This window comes from Salvia miltiorrhiza, chromosome 8 (assembly GCF_028751815.1).
Source record: "Salvia miltiorrhiza cultivar Shanhuang (shh) chromosome 8, IMPLAD_Smil_shh, whole genome shotgun sequence".
Taxonomy (NCBI): domain Eukaryota; kingdom Viridiplantae; phylum Streptophyta; class Magnoliopsida; order Lamiales; family Lamiaceae; genus Salvia; species Salvia miltiorrhiza.
In genome coordinates, this window is record NC_080394.1 from 43,166,790 (window position 1) to 43,190,387 (window position 23,598).

Below are 23,598 nucleotides of genomic sequence, written 5' to 3' on the forward strand. Positions count from 1 at the left end.
TGCCACAAACCACATCGTGGTGTCTGTAAGGCTGGAACTGACAGTTGCTACACGTGTGGCCAGAAGGGCCACTACTCCTCACAATGCCCCAACAAACAGCAGGGCGCGGCAATCAGGGCCACTTATGCCCAGCCCCTGCAAGCAGTTCAAGGGCAACACCAGCCCCGCCAACAACAGCCATACCAGCAGCAATACCAACACAGGAACCAACAACGCCAACAGCAACAGAGGCGGCAACAACCATTGCCGCAGCAGGCGAGAGCCTTTGCTCTCACCCAAAACCAGCCCGAGAAAAACCAAGGAAACCTGGCAGGTATGGGCAAGCTTAAAGGTTTTTCCATAATGATTCTGTTCGATACTGGTGCCTCGCATTCTTTTATATCTGCCCCTTGTGTAGATACCTTAGAAATCGAATCAGAATGAGCTAAGTGTGCCTTAAGAATCACTACACCCTCAGGAGAAAGATCTACCACCACACATGTTTGCTCGAACGTAGAATTTGAAATAGGATAACTTAAGATGGTAGCGAACAATCTTAATATTCTGCTCATGTGGGACGTAGATATGATCTTAGGAATGGACTGGCTAGCTGAGAATCACGCCACCATCCTTTGTAGTGAACGAAAAATTTCTATTCGACCACCTGGAGAGGAACCGACGGAATTTCACGGCATAGGTATGAAGAAAAGAGTACCAGTGATATCCGCATTACAAGCCAGAAAAGAGATGATGAAGGAAGGAAGCACAGCTTATCTCGTCTACCTAAACGGGGAAGCTAGTGAAGATAAGAAGGTGGAAGATGTGGCAATAGTACGAGACTTTCCAGAAGTTTTTCCTGAAATATTGCCAGGACTACCTCCAGACAGGCAACTAGATTTCACCATTGATCTAGAACCTGGATCTGCCCCAGTATCGAAGGCACCGTACAGGATGGCCCCAAAGGAACTACAAGAATTAAAGGTGCAACTACAGGAACTCTTGGACTTGGGTTTCATCAGACCCAGTGTCTCGCCTTGGGGAGCGCCTGTACTCTTTGTCAAGAAGAAAGATGGAACCATGAGAATGTGCATTGATTATCGAGAGTTGAACAAACTGACGCTTAAAAACAAATACCCTCTTCCAAGGATAGATGATTTGTTCGATCAACTCAAAGGAGCCAGTGTATTCTCAAAAATAGATTTAAGGTCTGGTTATCATCAACTGAAGATCAGACCAGAGGATATATCTAAGACCGCTTTCCGCACAAGATATGGTCACTATGAATTCATTGTCATGCCATTTGGTCTAACCAATGCACCGGCAGTATTCATGGACCTCATGAATCGAGTTTTCCATCCATACTTAGACAAATTTGTCTTAGTGTTTATAGATGATATCCTCATCTATTCTAAGAATGACCAAGAGCATGAAAATCATTTGAGAATCATCCTGGAGACATTAAAGACGGAGAAGTTGTTCGCCAAATTCAGCAAGTGCGAATTTTGGTTGAAAGAAGTAATGTTTCTAGGACACATCGTATCAGCAGATGGAATCAAGGTGGACCCCGCCAAGGTGCAAGCAGTGCGCGAGTGGAAATCACCAACCACACCTAATGAAATCCGAAGTTTCTTAGGTTTGGCAGGATACTACCGGAGATTCATCGAAGGATTCTCTAAAATAGCGAGACCAATGACGCAATTACTTCGCAAAGGAATCAAGTATAAGTGGAACGAAGAGTGTGAAGCCAGCTTCCAAGAGCTGAAAAAGAAATTGACAACTGCACCAGTGCTAGCAGTTCCAGCAGCCGATAAAGAATACGTGATCTTCACAGACGCGTCCAAAAATGGGCTAGGTTGTGTGTTGATGCAAGAAGGAAAGGTTATTGCCTACGCCTCGCGACAACTAAGGCCACATGAATTGAACTACCCCACTCATGATCTGGAACTGGCAGCAATTGTGCATGCTTTGAAAATTTGGAGACACCATCTATACGGAGTTAGATGTGAAATCTTCACTGATCACAAAAGCCTTAAGTATTTTTTCGAGCAGAAAGATTTGAATATGAGACAGAGGAGATGGCTCGAACTCGTAAAAGATTACGACTGCGGTATCAACTACCACCCGGGAAAAGCTAATGTAGTAGCTGATGCTTTAAGTCGTAAAACTCAATCCGAGTTAGGACTTCTTCTCACTCAAGAGGACACGCTTGTAAGGGATTTTGACAAATTGAAGATAGAAGTGGTTCAGCCACCGGCAACGACAAGAGCAATTATTGCAACTCTAGTAGCCGTCCCAGACCTCAGAGAAAGGATCGTCAGTGCCCAGAGAGCGGATGAGAGCTTGGAAAAAGTTCGTCTCAAGATCCGAACAGGCACGCCAGGAGGCTACCAAGAGGCAAAGGATAACGCAGTTCTTTTTGAAGGAAGATTGTGTGTTCCCCATAACGAGGAACTGAGAAACGAGATCATGAGTGAAGCTCATGACACGCCCTATACCGCTCATCCCGGAAGTACCAAAATGTACCAAGATCTAAAACAGAAATTTTGGTGGGACGAGATGAAACGAGATATAGCCTCGTTTGTAGAGCGTTGCCTTGCATGCCAGCAAGTGAAAGCTTTACATCAACGACCATATGGGAAATTACAGCCATTGGAAATTCCAGAATGGAAGTGGGAGCACATAGCGATGGATTTCGTGACGAGTCTACCCAAGACAAATAGGGGCAACACATCTATTTGGGTAATAGTAGACCGTCTCACAAAGAGCGCTCATTTTATACCGATTCCAATTACCCATGGATCGGAGAAACTAGCCCAACTATACATTCGTGAGATTGTACGGCTACATGGAATACCAATATCCATTACTTCAGATAGAGATTCAAAATTTACTTCTAGATTTTGGATCAGTTTGCAGAAAGAGTTGGGAACGAGATTAAACTTTAGCACCGCCTTTCACCCTCAAACAGATGGACAATCAGAAAGGACAATTCAGACCCTTGAAGATATGTTGAGGACAGTGGTGCTAGACCGAGGAGGAAGTTGGGAATCAGTGCTGCCGTTAATCGAATTCGCCTACAACAATAGTTACCAGGCAACCATTGATATGGCACCTTATGAGGCGCTGTATGGAAGGAAGTGTAGTTCACCACTTTACTGGGATGAAGTGGGTGAAAGAAAAATCCTTGGGCTAGATGCAGTAAGCGAGATGATTGAGACCATCCGCCAGATTAGAGCAACAATTAAAGAGGCCCAGGACAGACAGAAGTCTTATGCTGATACCCGACGAACTGAACTACAATTTAAGATTGGAGACAAGGTTTTCCTTAAAATATCACCCTCGAAAGGGATCGTTAGATTCGGTGTTAAGGGTAAGTTGAGACCCCGTTTTGTAGGACCTTATGAGATCCTTGAAAGAATAGGTCCCGTAGCGTATAGGTTGGCACTGCCACCTAGCTTTGGAAACGTCCACAATGTGTTCCACGTGTCACAGCTGAGACGGTACGTGTTTGACCCCAAACACGTGATTCACCAAGATGAAATGATTCTTAACCCAGACTTGACGTACGAGGAAAAACCTGAAGCCATTTTAGACCGAAAGGTGCAAGAGTTAAGGAATAAATCGATCGCGTCAGTCAAAATACTGTGGAGACACCATGGACCGGAAGAAGCAACGTGGGAACTTGAGGACCAGATGAAAGAAAAATACCCAGAACTTTTCACATAGGTATGCAAATTTCGGGACGAAATTTTTGTTAAGAGGGGTAGTATGTAACAACCCGCTCTTTTATTATATTTAAATCCAGTAATACGATAATTATTATTTCATCTTTCAGTAAATCAGGCCCAGTAATTATTAATGATTTAAATTCAGCTTATGACACTGAATTATTTTCTAATTGAAGCATGATTATTATTTTATTACCAAGTCAGTAGCTTCGCGTAAATAAAACCGCGATGAGAATTATTGAGTAAGCCAATGATTATTTATTTCAGATTCATAACTGACTTAGTAAAGTCATGTTATTTATTAATCACAATAGAATTATTTTTCTATTTTTATTATTATTTCTTGAGTCGTGAATTTATTCCGGCTTATGAAGAATTAAATCTACGGATTTAATTTAGAATTATTTTAGCTAAGCACGGAAGCATGATATCGAGTAGTTTTATAAACACGCGATATTAACAAAACCCGGGAGTTGTTTTTATTTAAAAACGCAATACAATATTACAGATATAGAAATTCCAAGACAAGAATTATTGCTTCTGTTTATACTTCACTTTACAAACCCCTATTTTTCTATCTATCTACCAGTACTTAAAAAAAAAAAAGAATAGTGTATGTGTGTGAAGAAAATCTGCAGCTATCCCGTAAGCATGCTCAAGCATGCTCAGCCATCTATTGACATTTTTTTTTGACTCCAGCTCCAGCAGCATATCTGCAAAATTTTCACACCCGAACACCTTCATTTGGTTTCAGTTTTCAACAAGCAAATCTCATTTTTTCAAAAGTACAGATTTCCAGCCGCAGCAGCCGATTTTCACTCACAAAAATTCCACATTCATAGATTTCATTGTCGCAGAGACCTATCTATAAATTCATCCAAACACTTCAGCTCTAAAACAAGCAAATTCTTAAACGCAGAGTTTTCTTTTGACAAGATTCGGTGAAGGTATTACACGCAACTTTCTTCCTTTTCATACATAGCATTATCCAGAAATTCAACATGAATGAGATCACATATGATTTTGTTTACAGTTTACAGAATTTGTATACGCATCAAAGCTTTCACAAGAAATCAGAATTTAAAATTTGTATCTCACTAGGAATACAGAAAACCAAGTTTTCATTTCAAAATCAAGTCTTTACAGTTGAGTTTTCTGAAAATTATTCAAATTTACGAACCTATCGTGAGTGATAAAACGAGAGAGAAAGGATGGTGGATTGTCGGAGCTCTGCGACTCACGGCGACGGCGGCTCCGGGAGAGGCGGCTGCCGGGCTCTTGCTGCCAACAGCAGCGGCCGGCGGCGGCGCTCCTCCAGCGAGCCACTGACCACCGGACGAGCCTGCAGCAACTCCAGGCCGCGACTCCGGGCAAGCCAATGGCGGCAGGAACTCCGAGCGAGACGAACGGCTGAAGGCCAGATCCGTCGACCTCAGGCGAACAGCAGCAGCTCCAGGCGGCGACAGCTCGACTCCCGGCGAAGCAGCAGCAGCTCCAGCGGCTCCCGTCGACCCAAGCGGTGCCCGTGGTCTTGACGCGGCAGCGGATCTGCTGCAAGGACGACGGAGGCAGCGGCGGCGGCACACCGCTTTGCCAGCGGCGTGCGTCTGCTGTACCTTGTTCCGGCAGTCGTGAGAGAGAGAGCGGAGGCGACGGCGAGGCGGCGCGCCGGAGGCGGCGCCGCCCTCAGCCGAACAAAGGGAGAGAGAGCCGATGGTAGTGTGAGGATAGAGAGAGAGAGAGAATCGATAGTGTGAGGATAGAAAGAGAGAGAGAACCGATATTGTGAGAGAGAGAAGAGTGAATGTCGGTAGAGAGAGAGAGAGATAGAGAGGAGTGGGCCTTTCTCAATTGGGTCGGGTTTCAGCCGAGTTTGGGCCGGGTTTGAGCCGGGTTTGGGCCGAAAATTTTGGGCTTTCTTATTTGGGCCTATTTTAATTTAATTGTTTGGGCCTTATTCAAAGAAAAACATGATAGACTTAATTTATCTAATTAATTTGGGCTTATATCTATTTAAATTATTTGAGCTCTTAATTATTAATTTAAATTGAGCTTGATTAATTTAATTATATATTGACCTTTAAATTAATTATTTAAATGGAGTTCTTTATTTCAAGTATTTATAAAGGGATTATAAAATAAAATATTTTGAGTTAAACTCTCATTTAAATTAATTCTTTTCAAACGACTTATTAATATGGATTATTTGAAAAGGATTAAATTGTTTTATGTATGAGAAAGCATGATCTATGATGATATAATTTATCTATGTAATATTATAGGTTTTGTTTTTAAATGACGGAATATTTGACTTGATGACATAAATAGAACGAGTTATGATTAATGCGCAGGTTGATGTTCGAATAAATAGTTTCGAACCTAAATGATAGTCATGTGATAATGTTTTGAGTCTAAGGTTTTGACGAGATAAGATTAATATTAAAATTTACTAATTATTTTAAGGGTGATGATGGGCTCACTGATTGGGCTTCATGATTTTATTATCTTGGGCCTCATTTGTTGGGCTTTAGAATTTAATTGATGTTGGGCCTAATTTTATTAATGCATTGGGCTTTGAATTTATTCATTTGGGCTCAAATTAAATTCCTTTTGGGCCTTGATTATTTTATTTTAATTGGGCCTTCATAATTATTTTATTAAGTTTAATTAGAGAAGATTTTAAGACTTACTAATTATTAATTAGTAAGTGAATTAGATTATTTTAAGATGAGTAGATTATTAAAGATTAATAATCCGACCTCATAAGACGAGCTTTAATTCCTTAAATAGGATTAGCATCCCATAATTTAATTAAAGGAATATGAGTCATGCATAATCATTTCACGCATCCCCATTTATTGAGATTTTTCGAGAATTAGAATCTTATTTTATTTTCTCGGATTAAAGGTCAAGCACCAGAGTTAGAGCTAAACCGTGAGTCTGCTATTCAGGTAGGCTTTCTACGTATAAACTAAAATTATATATTAGAATTGTTAAGACTTTATGCTTATGAATTTAAATGATATTGTCAATGCCTAAATGCTTTATGTTTTATTATTAATTGCCTATCTGATGTTAATCGAATTCGGATTCTGGATGGGACCGCAAATCCCTTCGGAATTAGTGTACACCTTGTGATCGTGAGTCATCTAGCGGGTTGGCCGATCATAGTGTCCGTAGAGGGAGGCCTCCCTCTCGGCACGAGTTACTGATATGGTAATTAATGATATAAAATACCTGCGCGGGTTATTGATGAAAGAAATGATATTATGTTTGGTAAATACGAGTCTTTAAAGGAAAACCCTCGTATCTTACTACTGTTGAAAGGCTTGACAATAAAATATTATGCATGTATGTAAATTTCGGCAAGTGTCCACTAAGTACTTTTGTACTTAGCCCTGCATGTATTTTTAAATGTGCAGGTTGAGCTGTGATCGAGGATGTAGTGTGCAAGCGGAGCTTCTGTCAATCTAGGATGAGTACCTCAGAGTAGAGTATATGTCTTCATACATATATTCAAATTATTATTCCGCTGCAAACACTGATTTTACTAAGACATTATGTTATCTGTCAAAACAATATGTACTATTTAATAATGTACTCAACTCGTTGAGTACCCCTTTGAATAACATTATGTACGGTCCCCTTGTGGCCTTCATTGATATCTAGATATTTCGATTGATTTCTTTATACAAGTCAAGTCATCAAGAAACCAAATATGCCCCTTTCTAAATCCCGCTCCTAAATTCCCTCCCTTAGTCGCGGTTTTCCCGAATTTGCTATCCTTAGCAAGTGCGGTCGTGACATAGTTGGATTCACCGTAGTAGCTCGAGGGAGTTTGCTTCTTGAGACGAGAAATCGAGTGGAAAAAGGCAAGAGTGGTGAGATCAATAGAGGGTAAAAGCCGAGCTTTGTGTGATACACGAGCGTTGAGTGATCTATCGTTGTGCGATATACACGAGTGTTTGTGAGGCGGTGAGGTTTTATTTTTTTTCCCTTTACTACTAACCTTTTATTTCAGGTTACAATGTCTAAGCACGATGAACATGAGTCACCATCGGCGGAGCACCCTACCTTGGATCCGAACACAAAGTTTATCATGGAAGCCTTACGTTCGGAGTTTGGCAGGATCATGCGATCTGAATTCGAAGGCATGCATGAACGGATGGACCAATTTGAGCAAGCTCATTCCAATCCCAATCGCGGTGAGTTTGGTGGACGTAGAGGCCGAGGAGGTGGCCGTGGTCCGGGAGGTTGGCGCATGCCAATTCGCAATGTGCACCATCGTGACGAGCAAGCCGAGGAGTCCGAATATGAGGAAGATGGAGAGGGGCGTTGGGATCGAGTAAATGGCCCACACCATCATGATGATAACATCAACAATATTAAGATGAATATCCCATCGTTCCAAGGGAAGAATGATCCAGAACTGTACCTTGAATGGGAGAAGAAGGTGGAGTTCTTGTTCGATTGCCATAATTATTCAGAGATCAAAAAGGTGAAACTCACAGCCATCAAATTTTCGGAGTACGCGCTCGTATGGTGGGATCAAACGGTGACTAGTCGGAGAAGGCATGGCGAGCCACCTATCCAGACTTGGCATGAAATGAAAGCAGTGATGAGGAAGCGGTTCGTACCAAACCATTATTACCGGGAGCTCTTCAACAAGTTACAAACGTTGAAGTAAGGAAGTAAGAGCGTCGATGAGTACTTCAAAGAGATGGAGATAGCTATGATACGAGCTAATGTTGTGGAAGAGAGGGAGGCTACCATGGCTCGATTTTTGGCGGGATTGCAGTGGGATATTCGAGATAAAGTGGAACTCCAACACTATGTTGAGTTGGAAGACATGGTTCATATGGCGATCAAGATTGAGAATCAACTCAAGCGGAGAAGTAGCTATGGCGGTGGTCAGCGGAGTACCTTCAGCACTGGCAAGCAGCAGCGGGGCGCCTTAAGCCCTGGTGGAGGTCAGAGCAGCACTAGCAGCGCTGGTAGCCACCAGCGTACCAATTACAGCGCTGGCGGCAGCGTCGAGCAGAGCGGGCGGACGAGCAGAGCAGAGCAGAGCCCGCGACAGAGCACCTTCAGCTCTGGCGGCAGTCAGAGCCACGGTCAGCGCACTTTCAGCTCTGCCACACAGCCCCGACATAATCAGAATGGCAGAGGTCCGAGGACCACAAATTCCAGCTCTGCCACCGCGTCCGAGGGAAGATACCGTGACAAAAAATGTTTCTGTTGTCAGGGATTCGGCCACATCATGAACGAGTATCCGAATCGGCGCATTATGATCCTCCGAGACGATGGAGAAGTTATCACCGATGGGGAAGAAACAGACCCTGAGATGCCTGAATTGGAAGAACCCGATGAGGAGGAGGAGCTGGATGCACCCACGGGACACTTCCTAGTAGCCCGGCGAGCCTTGGCCATGCAACCGCAAACAGATGAACTAGAGCAGCGGGAAAACCTTTTTCACACGCGGTGTTTGGTCCGTGACAAGCTATGCAGCGTGATTATCGACGGCGGGAGTTGCACGAACGTGGCGAGTAAGCATATGGTGGAGAAACTAGGGTTGCCCGCAATAAAACATCCAAAACCATATCGCTTGCAATGGTTAAGTGACGCCGGCAATGTCAGAGTTACCAGACAAGTCCGTGTGCCTATTCGACTTGGCAGGTATGAGGACGACATTTTGTGTGATGTGCTTCCAATGCAGGCGTGCCACATCTTGTTGGGTCGCCCTTGGCAATTTGATCGGCGTGTTACCCATGACGGCTTCACAAACAAGTATTCCTTCGAGTTTCAGCACAAGAGAATGTCCCTTGTTCCTCTCAGTCCCCAACAAGTGTACGAGGACCAAGTGCAATTACTCAAAGAAGCAGCCACGACCCAAAACAAAGCACAGCAAGTGGAGGCCAAGCCGATGGGTGTGACACACAAATCTTTCCTTGCGAGACCGTGTGATATCTCCGGATGCAGAGGGGGAATGATGCAGTTCAGAGCAGAGCTCCGGATGTAGAGCAGAGCCGAGTTTCAGAGGCTACACAGAGTGGAGATCCGGTACACGTGCCAATTGGTCCGGTGACGAGAGCTAGAGCCAAGACGTTCAAAGCTAATTTAATGACATTGGTGGAAGAAATCTGGAGGCAAGAGCTGAAAAGACCAATTGGAGAAGGACCGACAGATCAGAGCTCAAAAGTAGTAAATCTTATTTGTGATACCCAAATCCATTTTAAATTTACATGAAAACGCACGCGGAAAATCATGACTATAAATAAATATTTAACAAGAAAATAGTGAAATAAATTTTTATTTAAAGTATTTTACTCAAAATAACATCTTTAAAGAAAGATAAATACAAAACATTTGACTCGCCATTCGACCTTCCACGCGCCTCCGGCCTTTAAAACCTGAAAATGTTAAGTATGGGATGAGCATACAGGGTACACTCAGTGTGGGAACATGCAATCATTGTCCACGTTAATAAAATGAGAATCATATATGATCAATACATTCGTAACTGAAAAGTCGCACGGTGGCATACCAAGGACCTTTCCGTCCTGGACCGATTTAGCCGGCCCCTGGCGACTGGTTGCAACCATAACTTTAACATAATATCGCATTGTGGCATACCAAGGATCTTTCCATCCTGGACCCATTCAACGGGCCCCTAGCGATATAATTTAATGCAACTCACATATGGTAAACACATAATATTAAAATAGACAATAATCAACCACGTGCATGTATTAAAATAAATCCCACACCTGTATTAGAACTTCAACTTGAAATCTAACTTGAGAAATTCAATCGAAAGTTACGTCCTAGTCGCGCCGCACCTAGTCAGATAAATTCAAATAATAAACATAAGGGCCTAATTGAACTTAATAATAATAATAATAATAGTACTAGTTTAAATCATAAAACCATTCAAAATCATTGGTCTAATAAATTATAAAAGAGTTTTTCTTATAAAAATATTTGGGCTCAATATTTAATTAAAATTAAGTTCAAATTAATAATACAAATTTGAATATAAAATTTAATAATATCATTTGTAAAAATATATGCAAATGCAGCCATATTATAAATAGAATTAAGCCCAACCATTTAATAAATTGAACCCATTAACCTAAGCCCAAGCCCAAACCTCCCTTCACCCCAATTTAATCACACTCCCAAGTCCCACCACACACACACACATCTCACGCAGCTCACCCTCTCTCAGCCCTCCTCCCTCTCCTCTTGTCGGCCTCCTGCCGCCGCCAACCAGACGGCACGCCGCCGCTGGCCTCCGGCGGCTCTGCCCCCTCGCCCCCCCCGTCCTCTCCTGTTTTCCAGCAACCATACACCCGATTTCCCCCTGTTCTAAGCCACAACCCCCTTTTTACCTCTTTCTCCTATTCTATTTTCCTTTTTCCATGTAATTAACAAGATTCATTCTTTTTGATTATGCATTATGCATATGTTGTGTAATGGTTTTCCAAAAGAAACATTTTTTCTAAATAAAACAAGAAATTGTGAGAGTTTTGGCAATATATTGTGTCTGCATAGGCGAAAATTGAAGAAGATAGCCATGATGAATTAAAAGGAACTTTTGTTTGTTTTTGAAAATAATAGGTTTACCTTTCGATGCCTGCACTGGAAAGAACAAATGGAAATCAAGGAAAAAAGATGAGAATCAAAGTTTGCTGCGTTTTTATCAATTTTCTTTCAGAAATGAAATGATGAAGGCAGTAGCAGAGATATAGATAAAATGAAAAGGTGAAGGCGGTGGAAAAGATAAATATGATAAAATTGATACGGATGATATTTGGCTTAAAACATGGCTGCAGCAAAGTGAAACGTGTGGACTTATTTTCAAATAAATCAATTAAAATAGCTGCTCACAATAAATTTCGAAAATCTATAGGCTTGTGTAGCTAATTTAAAAGTTTAGTCCAACATTAAAATAAAAGGCCCAACGCATAAAAATTATATAAATATTTTATCTAAGCTTCAAATTCATATTAAAAGAATATTTGGGAAAATAAATTTATATTTCTATAGGTATATTTTATAGTTCAAAATCACATCTAACTAGGGGCGCGACTAGATTCATCACAAACTCGACTCATAGATATATATATATATTAATAACTCGAAAATATAACAATTTCGAAATAAAATTTGCAAGGGAAGTAAACGGTTTTGGGCTGTGACAAACCTACCCACTTAAAAAAAAAATCGTCCTCGAAATTTAACAATTCATAGCTGCAATAATCTTCTACATAATAACTTGAATACTGAACTTGAACATTTTCATAATAACTTCAATTATTGCAGCAAATTTCAACATACTTTCAACGTAAATACTTTATACTCATCCCCTTGAAAAATATTTGAAATATCTTTACCTTGATGTCGGAGCACGTAGAGGTCGAATGGATTTTTTCACACATGACTTTTAAAAATTTTATGGAAAATATTTTGCAGAGTCTAAGGAAAGTAGACCTGCTCTGATACCACCTTGTGACACCCAAATCCATTTTAAATTTACATGAAAACGCACGCGGAAAATCATGACTATAAATAAATATTTAACAAGAAAATAGTGAAATAAATTTTTGTTTAAAGTATTTTACTCAAAATAACATCTTTAAAGAAAGATAAATACAAAACATTTGACTCGCCATTCGACCTTCCACGCGCCTCCGGCCTTTAAAACCTGAAAATGTTAAGTATGGGATGAGCATACAGGGTACACTCAGTGTGGGAACATGCAATCATTATCCACGTTAATAAAATGAGAATCATATATGATCAATACATTCGTAACTGAAAAGTCGCACGGTGGCATACCAAGGACCTTTCCGTCCTGGACCGATTTAGCCGGCCCCTGGCGACTGGTTGCAACCATAACTTTAACATAATATCGCATTGTGGCATACCAAGGATCTTTCCATCCTGGACCCATTCAACGGGCCCCTAGCGATATAATTTAATGCAACTCACATATGGTAAACACATAATATTAAAATAGACAATAATCAACCACGTGCATGTATTAAAATAAATCCCACACCTGTATTAGAACTTCAACTTGAAATCTAACTTGAGAAATTCAATCGAAAGTTACGTCCTAGTCGCGCCGCACCTAGTCAGATAAATTCAAATAATGAACATAAGGGCCTAATTGAACTTAATAATAATAATAATAATAGTACTAGTTTAAATCATAAAACCATTCAAAATCATTGGTCTAATAAATTATAAAAGAGTTTTTCTTATAAAAATATTTGGGCTCAATATTTAATTAAAATTAAGTTCAAATTAATAATACAAATTTGAATATAAAATTTAATAATATCATTTGTAAAAATATATGCAAATGCAGCCATATTATAAATAGAATTAAGCCCAACCATTTAATAAATTGAACCCATTAACCTAAGCCCAAGCCCAAACCTCCCTTCACCCCAATTTAATCACACTCCCAAGTCCCACCACACACACACACACATCTCACGCAGCTCACCCTCTCTCAGCCCTCCTCCCTCTCCTCTTCTCGGCCTCCTGCCGCCGCCAACCAGACGGCACGCCGCCGCTGGCCTCCGGCGGCTCTGCCCCCTCCCCCCCCGTCCTCTCCTGTTTTCCAGCAACCATACACCCGATTTCCCCCTGTTCTAAGCCACAACCCCCTTTTTACCTCTTTCTCCTATTCTATTTTCCTTTTTCCATGTAATTAACAAGAGTCATTCTTTTTTATTATGCATTATGCATATGTTGTGTAATGGTTTTCCAAAAGAAACATTTTTTCTAAATAAAACAAGAAATTGTGAGAGTTTTGGCAATATATTGTGTCTGCATAGGCGAAAATTGAAGAAGATAGCCATGATGAATTAAAAGGAACTTTTGTTTGTTTTTGAAAATAATAGGTTTACCTTTCGATGCCTGCACTGGAAAGAACAAATGGAAATCAAGGAAAAAAGATGAGAATCAAAGTTTGCTGCGTTTTTATCAATTTTCTTTCGGAAATGAAATGATGAAGGCAGTAGCAGAGATATAGATAAAATGAAAAGGTGAAGGCGGTGGAAAAGATAAATATGATAAAATTGATACGGATGATATTTGGCTCAAAACATGGCTGTAGCAAAGTGAAACGTGTGGACTTATTTTCAAATAAATCAATTAAAATAGCTGCTCACAATAAATTTCGAAAATCTATAGGCTTGTGTAGCTAATTTAAAAGTTTAGTCCAACATTAAAATAAAAGGCCCAACGCATAAAAATTATATAAATATTTTATCTAAGCTTCAAATTCATATTAAAAGAATATTTGGGAAAATAAATTTATATTTCTATATGTATATTTTATAGTTCAAAATCACATCTAACTAGGGGCGCGACTAGATTCATCACAAACTCGACTCATAGATATATATATTAATATCTCGAAAATATAACAATTTCCAAATAAAATTTGCAAGGGAAGTAAACGGTTTTGGGCTGTGACATTATTACTTACAGAGCAGAGCCCAACAGCAGAGCAGACGCACCAAGCAGAGCAGAGCCGCACAACAGAGCAGAGTTAATCTGCAGAACAGAGTGGAGCTGCAGAGCAGAGCTAACCTGCAGAGCAGAGTAGATCAGCAGAGCACAGCTGAACGTCAGAGCTGAGCGTCAGAGCTGGAGTTCAGAGCTAAACGTCAGAGCTGAAGTTCGGAGCTGAAGTTCAGAGTTGAAGTTTCAGAGCTGAAGGCCAGAGCGCGCGATATTTTCAGAGCTGAAGCCTGTCAGCTCTGCAGCTTCGTATTTCCTTAGTTTTAGTTTGTTTCCTTCTTTATGTTAGGGTTTCTTGTTACCTATATATATGAATGTTTTGTGATGAACAAGAGTTAGACGATTTTTGATAATAATATCGTGAGTTATTTCTCCTCAAGTTTCGAATTCTTCTTGAGTTTGTCAAACAAAAATTCATTCTATCGGCGAATCGACGAGTTCATCATCCCTCGTCGTGTGTCACTCAACATCTCCGAGTTGCTGCACCGATCACATCGTTGGGGTCTAGAGATCCGTTCTCTAGGAATCTTCGTAGATTAGGTTAGGGGTTTTGGGACACAATTTCATATTTTCGCTTGTTTCCATTTGGGGTGTTTTTGTTCCGGTGCGTGGTCTGTTCAGTTCGGTGGAGTCCTATCATTTACCGGCGATGTTCATATCAGAGAACCTGTTCTTTATAATCTAGTTGGCAAGTTTTCGAACCTCTTTTCAATCAACTGAATTGAGAGTTTGAGTTGTAAGGAGTTCAGACTAGTGCTCTATCTCCGAAGAGATCTTAGTGCCCAGTGTGCGCTAAGAGTGAGAAATACAACCAGGTGTGTTGGTACTGAAGATAGGGTCTTTAGTTGTCAGGTTTGTTGTGCACCCGTAAGCACATGCCCAGTGAAGTTGTCAATCTGATCAACTGACCGTGGATGTAGGAAGTATTTTCCGAACCACGTAAAAAATTTTGTGTTGTTTACAGCTTTCAGTTTTTACATTCTTACTTGTGTACAAGCCTTCTCCATCTGAAAACTGATTAACTGCAAAGAGAAACTTAATTTCTGACAACGTGATTAATCTCACAGGCTATTTCGAAACAAAAATTTTCCGTTGCGTGTGTTATTAGTCTAACTGATTTATCTCCGAATAGACAGTAAGATTCATAACATCTCTCTGCTCAACAAACTTGACTGAAACTTTACGTGTATCAGTTAAAGTCTCAGACTTAACTGTTAATTCCTTACTGAAGAATATTCAGTATCAGTCATCAACCTAAACCTTACTAAACTCTTTTCACTGAAAAAGGTTGTGTCAGTTTGTGTTTCAAGTTTCGTTTTTCAAAAATAGCCTATAAGTGTATTCTTCTCCCCTCCCCTCCCCATGCACATATTCGAGACCCTCCGGACCTAACATCGATCGTGATCGATCTAATAGAATGTTGAGTTTGTCTCAAACAACCTATATTGATACTGTATTGGCGCGGTTCAGCCTGCAGAATACCAGGAAAGATTTTCTACCTTTCAGACATGGTGTTCCGCTATCTAAGGCATTGTGTCCTACAACGCCTGAGGAGATAGCGAGCATGAAGATAGTTCCCTATGCTTCAGCTGTGGGAAGTCTCATGTGTGCGATGCAGTGTACCAGGCCCGATATCTATTTTGTCGTTGGCATTGTAGCAAGATATCAGGCAAATCCAGATCAAGCTCATTGGACTGCTGTAAAGCACATACTCAAGTACCTTAAACGGACTAAGGAGTATGCGCTAGTTTACCAGTCTAATGATCTGACACCGGTAGGGTATGTGGACGCCAATTATCAAGGTGATAAAGATAAGAGGCGATCTACTACTGGCTATGTGTTTACGTTTGGAGGTGGAGCTATTGTGTGGAGAAGTGTAAAGCAAAAATGCAATTCACTATCCACCATGAAAGCCGAGTATGTAGCTGCTAAAGAGACTGTATGGCTCAGGAACTTCCTAACTGAGATTGATGTGATTCCTAGTTTGTCAAAGTGCATCACAATTTATTGTGATAACGAGGCTGCTATTGCGAATAGCAAGGATTCAAGATATCATCAATCCATGAAACACATTGATGACAAGTATCATTACATTCGGTGTGTGGTCAAGCATGGTGATGTTGCATTGATGCATATTGCGGGAGTTGATAATCTGGTTGATCCATTCACGAAGAGTCTTCCTGTTGCGGTGTTCAACAAGCATGTTGAAGGCCTTGGAGTTCGTGACAATAGCTAAAGGATATTATCAGTTTATCAGACACATTGTATACTAAAAGTTTGTTTTAGTTTAAGTGGGAGAATTGAAGGGTTGTATACTGAAAACAAAACTTTTATGCTTGTATACATTGATTCCTTAGTTCACTGCGATTCTTTTATCTGAAATATTATTATTGCATAATCCTATTATAGTCCAATTTATCTCATACTATAGATTATATGGTGTGTTGTGTAGATCACAGAAGATCATATAATCGAAAAAAGTTTAGATATAAATTGAGTTCACAATCGAGGCAACCATGGACGAGTTGCTGGTTTAGATTGTAGCATAAATGGATAAATAGTTTGTCTTGGCTATTTATTTATGCTAGTGCACTTGTGTATTGAATAGGATCACAGTGAGATGAATTTTATATTCTGACTAATTAAGAATCAAGATCTCGGTGACTTAAATAGTCTTAACCTTAATTGAATTAATCAGTGTGAATAATTAATTGACTATTGCTTTGATTTATCAAGGGTGAGAGTTCTATTGAAGCTCAATATACTCGCTATTTAGGGTGATAGCAATTATTATTTGACATGCGATTATATTGCAATAAGGATCTGTGTCCTGCTAATAACAAGATGATAATATCCTCTCGAGGAACTTAATAAGTTTATCGTATTAAACCCTGCAGGTGGAATTAGTTCCGCTACGATAATAAGCTTAAGTGGTAGCACTCGAGATGTCGTTATAATTAAACTACTGATTAATTAATTAATTAATTGATCGTCAGAGGAATTAATTAATTAATGGATATTGAATATCTTAAACACGGGAATTAATTAAGTCTAAACTAGCCCCGACTCACATAAAGAATAAATAGGTAATTCAATATTAATTTTCTAGTAGAATAAATTAATACTTGTGTCTCGATTTTGTTCTGGGCTGAATAAGAAAATTGAGCACTGGGAGGCCAAACTTTATTCAAGCTAGTAGATCCTCGCTTGGCCCAATAAAGGCTTAGCTCCTTATGGGGCATCCGTTTTCTCCATCTCTTTAAGCCTTTGGACTTTGTTTGGTTTAATTAAGTTTATGGGCTTATTATTTAGGTATGATTAATACCTAGTATAAATAATAAGATAACCCAAAACCTAATTACTTGTGACATTAAAGATAACCCAAAACGTAATACCAAAAAAGAGATAAATCTGTGAAAACACAGAAAGTGAGAGAGGCGACGCGTATCCCAAGGAAAGGAGAGGACTTAAAGATCGTTGTCATCCAACGTCAAGTCTTGCCATGGAAACAAGTAGGAAGATCAACTCAGGAGTCGATCATTGTCGAATTCGAAAGTAAAATTCTACTCTCTTGTTCTAGGCATGCGGTTTTTGTATGTATTCGTTTAATATCCGAAATGGATCACGGGCACGTGAATCATGTGTCAAAATATGGTTACTTCAGATAGGACTTGAGCCATCAGGACTGCTTCATCATGGCCCAGCGTGTCCTGTGGTCTAAGCCTGTTTGCCAACCATGTCCACGCGGTCATCCTCATCGTGTGCCTTGCAACCGGAAGAGGCAAGTACGAATTTCATATGATGCGCCTGTCTAGAATGGATCAGGTTTAGGTCTAGGAGCTTTTATTTCGGAAGGCAACAGTGGTGCTGCTAGCTGCCGCTTTGGATTCATTCCGAGTATCTTCTCGGCTATCGAAGGAGAGACACTTGCTATTTTTGAAGGTTTACAGCTTTGTGAGGAGCTGGGGAAGGAGGATGTTATCATCGAGATGGATTGCCAAGAGGTCTTCTGGAAATTATCCAAGCATGTCATGGATCTATCCTATAATAGCGACACTCTTAATGAGATACCTTCTCTCGTTGGACGTTTGCATAGGGTGGCCTTCAGTTGGACGCCAAGGGAGGGGAACGTGATTGTTGATAGTCTTACGAAGTATGCTCTTGTTTCTCGGCTGTTTCTTCTGGATCAATTCCTATTGTCATAAACTTTCCTATTATTCCTTAATGAAAGTTCTTATCTCTCCCTAAAAAAAAACTAAAAATAAATAAATAAATAAATTCCAAAACTTATTTTGGTGGAGTGTAGAAAATTGGAGATAAACTTGTATCCGCCTAAAATCTCGTCATTATTTTCTCTTTCTGCAAAAAAACAATAAAGAAAAAAAACTTAAAAAGGAAGAAGGAAAAAGGAAGAAGAAAGAAAAAATCTTGAACTCAAAAAAATTGGCAACGATGAATATTTTCAAATTTATCAGTGATATGAAGCATTTGGTCAGTATTTTAGTGCTTTCCCTCAAAATCTATGCGACCAAATCGTTTCAGGTTACACAAATTTCCCTCAATTTGCCTAATGTTGCCTCTTAGCAATTTGATGCATCGTTTTACGTGTTCATTTATTGAGGTTTTTAGATGGAGCTGTAATGGTGTCATCAGAGACGTCACTACAATCGCAATCATCGTAATCATATTCCTTTACGTGTTGTAAGCGAGGAAGCAAAGCTATAAACATATGGGCGTTATGAAGTATAGGGTAAATTAATAAATTTTTGATTATTTTTAATTATTAATTTAAATAAAGAAGTTGAGTAAAATGACTATGAATAGAATCATTTATACAAGTTGCAAGTTACTTGAATTAAAAAATTTTCTAACTATAAATTCTCAATCCTTATCCTAAATTTTTGGGTTTGAACTAGTTGGGCTTAAAAAATTACTAAAAAAATAATAAGTATATTTCTGTTGATAATTTTATAATTATAACAAATAAATACATTCAACATCGACTTGCATAATAACTAATATATGCAACTCTTTGAAGGATATAAACGCATTTATTATTATTATTATTATTATTATTATTATTATTATTATTATTATTATTACTATTATTATTATTATTATTATTATATTCAAATTTTACATCTAAATATTTTATATTAAGTATTAAATTAAAAACAAAGAGAAGTGAAATAATGAATATGACTTTCGAATATTGAATCAAAATATATTTTACAAACTTTTGAAAAAAATAAAATAAACTTATTATGCTAACTTTCAAAAACAATGTAATGAAACTGAAAAACCAAATAACAAGATAAATTTCTTACAACCATGTAAACACATTGTTTTCGTGTCAGTCCTATAAGGCTCGGGGGCCCGTGTTTTTTTCAGGCAAACCCTATCAAATCGTCGGGCTATTCGGGCTGAAATTTTATTAGGACTCAAAACTTTCAGGCCTAACTCTTTTAGATTATCAATCTATTTGGGTCAACCCATGAATTTTGGGCTGGATGGACATCCCTAATTGGGATACAAGGGTACACAATATACATCACTACTAAGGGCGTGTTTGATATTGGCTAATACACTATATTAGCTAATTTAGTAAAAATCAGTCTAGTGTTTAATATTATTTAATAATAATGCGGATGACCCGATTTAATCCCACGACCCAGTATTATTAATCCAGATTTCTTAGGATTAATAATACCACATCCCCCTAGGATTAACTTAAACCAGGATATTCTGTATTTAGCCATGATAGCAAACACCAACTCGGTATTAATAATCTGTCATTATCCATGCTAAATATCCTGATTACAAATTATCCTACATAATCCTTTACTGAAAACCAAACGAGCCCTAAAGAATAAATAGAAATGGCAATAAACACCATCGTAGGGAGCATAGTGTCCATGAATTAAAGCTTCTTCACAATTTCTTCATTGGCACGTTTGTAGTAAGTCATTCGGCGAATTGAAGCCAGACCATCTTCAAAGTTTTTCCTCATATATGCCTCTTCAAATGAGTTGGACCAATCTCTCAATTTTTCTTGCAACTGAAATGTGGGAGGAGATATTTCACTTATCCTATGATTTTGCATACAACCATAGTGTGCTTACTTTAATGCATATATTCACAGTAGTATGCTCACTTTATTACGTCCTACCTATCTCTACAAATTTAGGTAAAACTAACAGAGACTGACCAATAAAATCTTGATTGGAAAAAAGAACTACTGTTATAAGAGTGATCCAAGACGTGATATGTAGGGATGAATTTCAATAGTTCTCAGAGGTTAAAGTTGTCCAAACTTGTTAGCGGAGGTGTTTTTAGTCGACATGTAAATTGGTTGGCATGTTCATACCTGAGCCTGTATTTGATTCAATGCATGAGCATCTTCTGCTTCGTCGACTGCCTCCCTCAATTCCATGATCTGCACGTCATCAAATTTAAGCAAAATATATCAACAATTCCAGAAGGAATTTACATACAGTGACCTTCTAAGTATGATTCCATAAACCATGCTTGAACTTAAAACTGAAAATTAATGACAAAGGTACAGTTCATATCAGCCAAATTGTCAAACACTACTCTCTATGAGCCCTCTCCTCCATCTGAATGTCCGCATCAAGTCTTTTGTTTTGATCGTCAGAAAGATTAGTTATAAATGTCGAGTTGGCATCACAATGCAATGGTGAAAAATTAGTCAATCAAGCCATATGTGCTTCACGATAAAACTAATAAAGTGTACATATTAAACTTTTTGATATCTGCCTAATTCAATCTTTATGAACTTAGAATACAAATCGAGTTTGATTAAATGGCCCTTCCAAGGACCTCAATGAATATGACCAAACTGCTGAAAACTTTTGTACAAGTGCACCCACAAACACACATAAACACATCTCAAGTTCTCCAATTCATAAGAAAGAAAAGATGATACATAAGATTCAAGAAGCAAGTGAAAAACAAATCTCACTGTTTTTCACTTTACCTCTGCAAGTAGCTCTGGATCAGTAATCCTTTCTTCTTCATCAACTGGCATGCCTTCCAACTTCATCTGCATGTATTATATGAAAAGTTAGGAGTAAGGGATGGTAATGGAACCGGAGAAAAGTTGGGTGTAATTCCCGACATAATGGTTGACGTGTAGATGGAAACTTTTCTCAGAAAATCTCCTCAAGGTCATTAAATTTCTTTGGACACATTATCATTTGATCACATCTGAACTATTTCTTACCAAAAGCAAAGAGGAAGCAGATACACAGTGGAGAAACATAGCAAGAATTTCCAAAAATTTCCTTTACAGTTCCAAAACTCATAGACAAATATAAACTAAGCTTTTCAATTTGCAACTTTGGTGATATTGACTACATTGCTCAATTTATTGAGAATAAATTCCAGTTCATGCTACTCCTGCTCAACACGCTACAACTGATATGTAAGCACAATATAAGTACAGCATGTATTGAAAGAAAACATACAATGTAGATTGCCCTCGACAGTGGGTCAGCAAGCGTGCGATATGCATCTATAACCCGAGCAGACTGCTCAGCCGCATACTCCCTCTCTCTCTAGTTCAAAGAGGACGAGTTCACAAGATGTTCAATCGTCCATGGTGAATGATATTTTTTAACCTTAAAGAAATTGAAACAGCACAGGGCGAGAATAACCTGCGTTTTCGAATGAACAAGATCTGGATGAAGCTTCTTTTGCCAATCTTTGTACTTCTTCTCTAATTCTCCAACCTCAATACTGTATTTCCTTCCTCTGTAGTAGCAACAAGAACCAATATTTATAGCTGGAAAGCTGATATCTTCTCCTCCAAAATTATACTGTTCTCGATCAATTAAAATAGTACCAAATTCCATACCCCATACTGTCTTCACTTTGCCTAAATTTAATTAGTCATTTTTTTCTTCCCAGTTTTCTGTTGACAGCGACTACAGGCTATTATAGTAGAAACTATAAAACATTGTCAAGAGGTAACACGATTAATTGGATGTCACTCACAATTCTCAAATAATTTACCAATGATCAACCAAGTTATTTCGTCAACACAACTTATGATAATCAACAAAAATACAAAAATCCTAACTCGCATTAGTAAATTTACATAGAGACGATCGCCATTTAGAAGGAAACTGAAATACTCACAGCCCGAAAATTTGGAAATAATCGATGGATTCATTGACCGCTTGGACGCTGCGACAGGCTTGGCAGAAGAGGAACGACGTCGCATCGGCGGCCTCCGCGCCGCAGTTCCAGCAGTGAAGTTTGGCCGCGGACTCCGAGAGCGAGGAGAAAGAGTTGTCAACCTTTACAAATGAAACTGCATTTTCTCTCGCAAGAATACTACTTAGGTTTGAGAAAAGTAGACTTCGGGCCGAGGGAAAAGGTCTTTGTTCGAGGCGGCTGAGAGAGAGGGAGGAGAGAGAAGAAAATAAGGAGCGAGAACTGAAAATCGCAGAATCGTGAAGAGCAGAGATGGAAACAGAAGAGCCGAAATCTTTTGAAGTAATTGCGCGAGAAACAATTGCTGAGACTCGCGTTGAGTGGTGAAGCTTCTTCTTCCACATCATTACCGGTAGAGTGAGAGAGAGAGAGAGAGAGCTGCGGGATATATACGCTTGGTTCGTGCAGTGGACAGATGGCGAAAGTACAAGCAGCGCAGCGCGAAGAAAAATAAAATTAGGGGAATGAAGGAGTTTAATGAATTGTTTAATGTTGGAAATTGGTTGTGATTAATCAATGTTTGATAATTTTTTGAGTAGCGAAAGCATTTAATTTAGCATAATTAAATGGGACAGGATCGATCTACGTTCCCAGTAGATGATCGTAGTATCTTTATTTACTCAAAACCGATTTCCGATGAGTGAGAAATAATTATTTAAAGTTGGGTACTTGAAACATGGAGCTGTGGGAAAAAGATAAGCATTAAAGAAGGATTAATGCTTATCCCACATTGAAATGTGGATAACATTTATTACAGTATAAATGCTATTACATCAGAGCATGTAATAAAACTGTGTGCACATGTGACGGGTTGCAAAGCCCACACGCGCGCGCCGCCGCCGCCGCCCTCCCGGCCCCGGCACCCGGCCCCGTCCCCGTTGCCCGGCCCGGTCCCGTGGCCGTGGACTTGGACTTGGACTTGGATCTTGGTCTTTGGGCCTACGCTAGACCCATACCAACTCTTATTTTTTTGGACCAACGAAAACTTGGTTCGAAGGGGACGAGGTTGGGCCTCCGCGCACGCACACGAAGCCCGCTAGGGCTTGGCCCGGGAGGACCTTTGGTCTCCCAGGAAGCTTCCCACGTAACTGCTGCTGTCGGAGGAGTGAAG

At 39.4% G+C, this 23,598-nt stretch overlaps 1 protein-coding gene and 2 long non-coding RNA genes across 3 annotated transcripts; all 3 read right to left on the reverse strand.

Annotated features, from left to right (window-relative positions):
* Positions 1-10,001: 10,001 nt before the first annotated feature.
* On the reverse strand, positions 10,002-10,430 carry LOC131002032 (uncharacterized). Its single transcript, XR_009094122.1, has 2 exons — positions 10,252-10,430; positions 10,002-10,117 (listed from the first exon to the last, which is right to left on the reverse strand). It is a non-coding gene; the product is annotated as an uncharacterized LOC131002032 (long non-coding RNA).
* A 1,839-nt stretch (positions 10,431-12,269) lies between these two features.
* On the reverse strand, positions 12,270-12,720 carry LOC131002034 (uncharacterized). The gene is made up of 2 exons (XR_009094123.1): positions 12,549-12,720; positions 12,270-12,414 (listed from the first exon to the last, which is right to left on the reverse strand). It is a non-coding gene; the product is annotated as an uncharacterized LOC131002034 (long non-coding RNA).
* A 7,279-nt stretch (positions 12,721-19,999) lies between these two features.
* On the reverse strand, positions 20,000-22,969 carry LOC131002035 (iron-sulfur cluster co-chaperone protein HscB homolog). The gene is made up of 6 exons (XM_057928706.1): positions 22,410-22,969; positions 21,926-22,022; positions 21,737-21,826; positions 21,247-21,312; positions 20,617-20,685; positions 20,000-20,307 (listed from the first exon to the last, which is right to left on the reverse strand). The coding sequence occupies exons 1-6, from the start codon at positions 22,832-22,834 to the stop codon at positions 20,170-20,172; spliced, it is 885 nt and encodes a 294-aa protein (XP_057784689.1). The 5' UTR covers positions 22,835-22,969; the 3' UTR covers positions 20,000-20,169.
* Between the last annotated feature and the right edge of the window lie 629 nt (positions 22,970-23,598).

Bases quoted from the DNA above. Each gene is read 5' to 3' on its own strand.
- LOC131002035 (XM_057928706.1), bottom strand. From the start codon at position 22,834: ATGATGTGGAAGAAGAAGCTTCACCACTCAACGCGAGTCTCAGCAATT. The intron at 20,686-21,246 runs GTAAAGTGAAAA...GATGACGTGCAG, and splicing joins ATCCAGAGCTACTTGCAGAG to ATCATGGAATTGAGGGAGGC. The intron at 20,308-20,616 runs GTATGAACATGC...CCCACATTTCAG, and splicing joins TGAATCAAATACAGGCTCAG to TTGCAAGAAAAATTGAGAGA.